The sequence below is a fragment of the Polistes dominula genome, unplaced genomic scaffold (genome assembly GCF_049000335.1).
Source record: "Polistes dominula isolate Pdom_NZ unplaced genomic scaffold, Pdom_raw_medaka contig_28, whole genome shotgun sequence".
Taxonomy (NCBI): Eukaryota; Metazoa; Arthropoda; class Insecta; order Hymenoptera; family Vespidae; genus Polistes; species Polistes dominula.
This window is the reverse complement of record NW_028300879.1, coordinates 324,349-332,162: the sequence shown is the minus strand read 5'-3', so window position 1 is coordinate 332,162 and position 7,814 is coordinate 324,349. Positions and strand designations below refer to the sequence as shown.

At 36.9% G+C, this 7,814-nt stretch overlaps 1 protein-coding gene across 15 annotated transcripts in view; it reads left to right on the top strand.

Moving 5' to 3' along the window:
* CaMKII (Calcium/calmodulin-dependent protein kinase II) overlaps positions 1–7,814 on the top strand; it is a 64,390-nt gene that overhangs the window by 20,291 nt on the left and 36,285 nt on the right. For all 15 annotated transcript variants that reach the window (XM_089173379.1, XM_015324913.2, XM_089173383.1 and 12 more), the window contains exons 2-3: positions 1,060–1,154; positions 5,475–5,534. In XM_089173379.1, coding sequence (XP_089029505.1) covers positions 1,060–1,154; positions 5,475–5,534 — 155 coding nt within the window. The remainder of the gene's footprint in view (positions 1–1,059; positions 1,155–5,474; positions 5,535–7,814) is intronic.

Below are 7,814 nucleotides of genomic sequence, written 5' to 3'. Positions count from 1 at the left end.
AAAGTACCGTATGTATTTTTTATTATCAAAAAACTTTCCTATCCCTGAGTCAGAAAAGTATTTTTCTCTTCTCGTCTCGTCTCGTCTATAAAAAGGTAAATAGAAAAAGAAGAGAAGAACATTAGAATAGTTTTAGATAACGTACAAGAGATGAAAGAATAACGAGTATATACTCGCAACGTTGTTTTTTCATTCTCTTTCTGTTGCCGAGGATAGATAAACGTAAAAGTGCTCTCTCTCTCTCTCTCTCTGTTTTTACTGACATTCTAAAACAAAAAAAATGAAAAACTTGCGTAATATTTGATGGCGTTGGGGTGGACATTTTGAGAACCCTTTGGAATTGTGGAAAATACGGTTACTGTTCTATTCGTGGGTGGCATAGTACTATGTAAAAATCTAGGTGGAAGTAAAGCGTCTTAAAAGCTCCACCGTTACCGTTACGGAAGAGACCACAAAGGAAAAGTTATATGAGAATAAGTAAATGTCTAAGGAAATACTCTTTCAAATATTACCATATTTTTGGATTAATAAATAATAGAAAATAGATCGTAATAAGTTTACGTAGCAAATTTAGGTTTTCGAGCAAAATTAGATTTTTGTGTGCAGATTTCAATGCTTTGCAAATTGAAATTCGTAGAATATTTACTTTTGTAAAAAAACGTTTGAGAGGAGAGTGTGCAATCTTTGAAGAAAATTTGTGTCGAAGACACCTTATTCCGAAATGCGCTTATAGGAGGGAGGATCGTTGAAACTTTGTCAATCGAGCCCACGCTTTTCCATACAGGTGGCTGCAGCATAACCTCTTACACACTCCGTCGAACTTCGACTCGAGCTAATCGAGAAAGTTTAGTTTTCGGTTAACTACAGGCGTTACGTGCATACATAACTCTTATCCACCTACATATACATTACGCACGTTTCTCTCTATATTATATTTCATGTGTATGAGAAGGAACGAGTAAGCAAGTTATATGAAGTAGTTCGGCTACCAGAGTTTATCGAAAGAAAAAAAATGAAAATTGATGGATTTTAACGAAAGTTTATTCATTTGTGTTTCAGAGGCGCCTTTTCCGTGGTACGCCGATGCGTTCAAAAGAGTTCCGGCCAGGAGTTTGCGGCGAAAATCATAAATACGAAGAAACTCTCTGCCAGAGGTAAGTTGACGAATTTGTCAACATTTCACGAGCTCGTCAAATGACGACGAACATATAACGCGTTTATAGCGTTATTTAACGCTGTAAACCTATTTTTACCGTAATCGGTAAAAAAAACAAAAAACGTTTTGTTTTTTTGTTTGTTTGTTTGTTTGTTTAAAGGCAAATTTATATTTTCGTATTTTGTCCTAAGGCTAAGAAAAATGAGTAGTCGGCTTAGGTGTTCGGGCGGGGCGCGTGCGACTTGTCTAAAAACAACGAGCGACGACGCCGTTGTCAAGCTGCCAACATTCCATCGCGAGCAGCCACGGTGCCAATGGCGTAGGATGAGAGCCCCTTTTGAAATTCGATCGGCCCTGAGCGCGTCCAAAAAGCTCTTTCTCTGTATTATTCACTCCATTTTGTTCCTCGTAGTATCGGTAGGGGATGCTAATGGCGGGTAAAAGAGTGACGAGGGTCGAAGCCAAACGAGCGTCCTAATCGAATCAATTAAAATACTCTCCGTGTGTAAAACTTATCCGATATAAGCTGGATCGTGTTACGATCGATCGAATCACTGGCCTGCACCTTTATCTTTTTATCTTTCTTTCCTTGTCTTGCAGGGGGACAAGAAAAACTCCCTAGAAATAATGTTGCTCTCGTTGACGTATACACTTGCATGCTTTTAAACTCGACCATATAATACCTGTCACGAGTATCCGATATTTTATTAGAGTAAAAATGCCATAGGTGTATTTTACGTCCTTGCTCGATATTCCATTTGCAGGTTCGTGCGTGTCGAGTGACCCAGATCTCGAGGGAATCCTTTGCGAAAGGAAGACGACGTTCTAAGAGTTGTACACTCTCGAGCGATTATATACGCTAGCCTTTAGCTCGTTATTTGCACGCTTCGAATAAGGGCTAATCTATATGTCTATGACGTGCGCGCTCACACACACACACACACACGATGCGATAGAACTCCAAGACCGAAAGGAATTTTCGTGTCGAGGGTCGCGGCCCGAGTGCAAAAGGCAAGAGGGCAAGAATCTCCTCCTTGGAGACAAAAGGAGGACGCTAAATGAAAGCGATGATGTTTTAATCCTCCTACGCGGAATGGCTCGCTAGTTGCTTGCTTGCTTCACTAACTGACTGGTTAAACTTTTCGAGCCTCTCACATTTTACGTCAGAATAATCCTATTCGGATTTAAATGGAACCCCTTCTCGAATGAGTACGTGCATTAATATGAAAGCTAAGGTGTAATAGACACCTTCGAGTGTTACAAAACAACCCAAAAGTCCAACTTTATGCTTATGGTTTTTGGTTATTCATGAAAAATACTAAATAAAATAAATATCGTTGCTTTGTGCAATGCGTTCAATGTAAAATAATGTAAAATATCAACATAATGGAATAAACTGGTAATATTCGTCGAGCGTATATTAACATATTTTAAAGTTAAATCAATATCTAATATAAAATAATAATTTAATAACAAACGCTCGAGTGTACGTAATAAACGCAAAATTTCAATATTATTTAACAACATAAAATTACAATAACTAACTCCTTTATCTATTGAATAATTAATGTATCAATATGGTATGTGTAATATACGATTAAAACGCGGGTTTACCATTTTACTGCAAACGGCGCACTCATTGTCACTTTCAAACAGTTCCCGTCCGCAAAGGGTTAATGCAATTTGCCAAATCCTTCGAGAGACTCTTCGATATAGTTGTTTCATATTTTTACGACATTGAAATTCTCTTTTCCACAGAGGAGAGAGAGAGAGAGAGAGAGAGAGAGAGAGAGAGAGAGAGAGAGAGTGGAAAATAAGAGTCAAGGAAAAAGTGGATAGGTGGAAAGGGAAACGAAAGAGCAGGCAGGCAGGCAGCAGGCAGGTGGGGTGTTTAGAGACAGATAGAAAATGAGAAAGAGAGAGATTCTTTTCTCTTTCTCCGGGTTCCCTCTCAGCGGCCGTTGAGGATGACTCTTTACACGTTGCACCAGGGAGTTCGGGCCACGGCCTTGCCCCAGTGACCTCTTGACCTAGTCGTTGCAGCCGCCATTCAACCGCAATATGGAGGAAATGCATTTGAGGAACGAATCAAAGCTAAAAATGAAGAACAACGATAGATACTATGTACTATTATAAACTTATAAGCGTTCAAGCGTATCATTCGGTTCATTTAAAATACATATTTGAAATATTCGAATTCCAAAAGTAACTCGACCGAACGACGATCGAAACAACTTCCTTCTTTGTCAATTAACCAAACAACAACTTTTATGCGTATGCATGTTAATGCAATATTTCCAATATTTTGTTCAATTTAACGATTACAAATTTAGCATTTACGGGTATAGCTCGCGGTATTAAAACTTTGCGTATAATTAATGGCGTTCGAACACTTTCGCCTGACCTTGTTTTATTACCTAAAAATATTTGAAAAAACATAAGTTCTAAAAATAATATTCGATTGCCAATAGTTGCAACAATACTTTCAAGTTTTAATTTAACAATTGAAAAGTTCGATCTATCGGTGACGTCATCATCTTCGACATTATTAAATTGGTCGATTAAGGAAAAAAAAGTCTCCTGTTCTCGTTTCTCAAGATCCTTGACTTGATAAGAGGAAAAAAGCTTTTCGAGAGGTTCCTTGAGGAAGCTCAGTAAACCTCAATAATCGTTACCATACAGCAGACTCCCGTGCACTCTGAGGAGTCCTTGCAAACGCCATTGCGAATTCAAAAGAAATAATAATAATAATAATAATGGTCTTTTAATATGCACCTTTTCCATACCTTTTTTAACCAATCGTTCTACTCGACGAGACCCCTCCCCCCTGTCCATGAGTGACGATGCTTATTAGTATTATAGTTATTATTATTATCATCGTCAATATCGATAGCTATTTCTATCATCATTATTATTATTATTATTATTGTTTTTATTCTTACTGTGCAATTGCAAGGAGTTGTTTCAAAGGAATTTATTATTAAACCAGAACGATCGTAGAGACAATTATCTTTCCTTTTAATTAAGAAACATTTTCATTGTTATTTATCGAGAAGTCAAAAGAAATGAGCTTTTTCGTGCGAATATTAGGTACGTACTACTTACAAACGACAGGTGTTTGAAATTAGGAACGCTTTTCCCCAGAGTCGTTCAGTTTTAAAGTCGTCTCTTCGGTGTTTTTCGAAGCACGTCGTCGCTCGAGGGTCTCTACCCACCAACGAAAGTAAGGAAAAAAGGCAAAAAGGGAAAAAAAGAAATATGAAAAATGTAGAAACGCACTCTTCTCTTTTCTTTTTTTTTTTTTTTTCTTTTTTACTGCGAACCTGGTTATTTCGTTTTGTAAATAACAGTGGCGTTGTTGAGCAAAACGAAATAATATATTATTCATCTTGGTTTTATTCATTATTAAAACCCATCGTCTCGTTCGATCGTCCTGTGGAATTTGTGAAATTAGTAGCTTATTTTAAATCTCAAATGCAACGACATATAAATGGAGGAAAAAGAAGAAGAGGAATAGAGGAAGAAAAAAAAGCAAAATGTAAATCGTCAGGGTACTTAACGGGCTGCTGCGAATGCAATTTTATCGTTGGACCTGAGTGAATTAAAGGCAGAAAAAAATTCGTCAAGGGAAATCTCGATGGGTAAATTCGATTTGAACTTTAATGACGTATCCAGGATCAGCTGTCGTAACAAGGAAACTTTACTTGTGCTCGAACATATTGGAAATCCAATCCCCTGGATACCCGTACTCCTAACGAACTTACAAACGATCGGCTATACGGATTTTCTATCGTTGCTATTAACGCCTCTCCATTTACTCTTCCCTTTACACCTCTTTTCCTAAAGTCTCTACTCCGATAAACTCGTTAAAAGCTTTTTAAATAAGAACTTAAGGTTCTCCTGCGAGCAAGCAAGCAAGGGAGCAAGGAAGCTAGGAAGGAAGCTAGGAAGGAAGCTAGGAAGGAAGCAAGGAAGATGACGAATCATTACGAATCGAGGATTAAAAGTCCAAGATGTTTCTCTCGAGTCGAAGGACCTAATCGAAATTTCCAAGAGGACGAATCCGGAACTTAAGGGTTTCACTCGAGATGAGATGAGATACCAGAGAAGTCTATCCGACGTGGCATAATAAGATTCAACCCTCCTTTAGCCTAACCCCACTCATTCTACCGTTACTACTTCTTCACCTACCTTAGATTGTTGCCTCGTTTCTGAAATAATTGCTTTCAGCTACGAACCAAGTCCCTGCTTCCCATCTTCTTTATCTTATCATTCAGTCGGTACATAGAAAATGTATTTTTCTCTTATTTTGTTACAGATTTCCAGAAACTTGAACGCGAGGCACGAATATGTAGGAAATTGCAGCATCCAAATATCGGTAAGTTTTAACAAAGAAACAAATCAAATTATCCAAGAGTTGTACTGACAACTAATAGATCGGTTTATAGAAGAACTTTTTCTAATAGTTTAGAGAGCACAAAATCGAGACGCAAAGTCAAGTTTAGTTTAGAAAGTAAGTAAGTAAGTAAGTAAGTAAGCACGTTTTATCTATAAGTTAGGGATTTATTCAAGCATAGGAAACTCGTTGGGTTTTCCACCCAATCTAATCCTAAACTAACTCTTTCGATATTGTCTATAGATTGCATACTTTGCAGTTTATCATCTGAAATGCATTAGTTCCTATAGCGTATACTTATAGCAAGTAGGTAGAACCAAATAGGAAAAATAATTTTATCCAAGTTTCAAACTCTCATTTCGTTAGAAAAGTTTTTACCTTCGATCCATAGAATTCGATGAAAGATTTGTTAAAGTTTCCCCTAAAAAAAAATAAAAGTTAGGGATTAATTAAAATTGAACGGGACAGTGATCGAACGTCTGACGAGACGTTTGGAGTATCGAACAATTAGGAAAAGTTAAGCAAACGTTAAGGCTAATTAGCAAAGTGTTATGTATCGCAAGTATCCCATCCTCATCCTAATCCTCATCCTAAATCCTCATCCTAATCCTCATCCGATAGACCGATTTAAGGGCCCGATCCCAAATAGGAAGGAACACCGTGTTCCATCCTTCGTCATCTTCCTTTTCGTTTCAATTGGAACTGCTTTCTCGCTCGATTTACCTCACGCGCAAAAGCACCGCATTGCCCTCCCTCTGGAAGCCAATCGATTCCATTGTTCTCGCATTCTAAAGGTATCGGACCCTTTCATTCTTCCTCGATAAAACAGTTACAGTCGTCGAGTTTTATCAAAAGACACCCTAGAAAATTGTCATTGAAAGTTGTCATTGAAAATTGTCATTGAAAATTGTCACTCTATCCAGAGAACTGCTAATATGTTGTGTATATGGTTTTTACCTCCCCCCCCCCCCTTTTTTTATACTCTTTAGAAACTGTGTTCTGACATGTATCGAATAATTTACAAAGACTTTATTCTGTTCTTTTTTTTTTTGTGTTCTTTTTTTACATCCATTAAATGTCGCAAGCACAGAGAAGAACCGTTTCCTTTTTCGCGATCAAACTCTTGACATTATTTCAATTAAATATTAAAGACAAAAATATTATAAAATACAAAATGTTATCTTCGATTTCCAACCATAACGCGCGGTTGCATGCAGCGTCAATATAAGGGAGGTTGTTCAAACATATTCAATTGATCTATATGGCAATCCTCTCTTTTGAAAGGATTAAATGTAAATAAATAAAAATAAAAAGATGCAGTTTAACGACATCAAAAGGTTAACCTTGAACCAGCGAAGCTTTTCAACCAGCTGCTATTGGCGGTCGTGGTGGAGGGTACGATCTGGATACGGGCCAATCGATTTCTTCCCGAGTTTGATTTCTGGCTCGGTTCGACGAATGTGGCGCAAAAAAGACAACACCAGTTTTTTTGTTTTGTTTTGTTTTGTTTTTTTTTTTTAATTCTGCCAAAAGGCTCCAAATTGTCAGGAAAATTTAGAAAAAACATTTTTTACTTAATTTTGTATTATTGAGAACCGCTGCGCATTCTATAAGCACCCTCTTCGACCAATCGATTTCTTATCTTCGTTATTATTAACGTCCACTCAAAGGTAAAAAAAAAAAGAAAAAAAAATACAATCGATATCTCGTTCTTGATCCTTATTGCTCGAGGAAAACCCTATGGGATTTAGAAAATCTAGGTAAACGATTAGCGTGATTAGAAAAAAAAATCATTATTATTATTATTATTTTTGTAATCTCTTTATACACGATACATCTATCCTTTGATCGATTCAATTGCATTATTTATAAACTAGTATCGATTTAAAGCTACTATCTATTGATAGAATTTATTCATGTTACGACTCTGTCTTCTCGAATGATTTTAATCTGATTGTGAGAAAAAGATACGCCGTTTTGAAACATTTCTCAATCGTATCCGTTTACCCTCGTCATCCATTTCAAATCTTCGAATTACCTATATATACTTCCTCCTAACATTATTCAACTTATTCACTATGGTATAATTGGATAGAAAAATGTATTTATTTTTTTCTCGAGGCCACCACGTTCAATTCGAATTTAGATTGATCGAGGCCAGTAGGCACGTCGCGACTACTATTTTTCTAGTCAACAAGTGATACTACCCATTGATTGTCTCTTTCTCTCTCTCTCTCTCTCTCATGTTTTTCTTCCCAACGT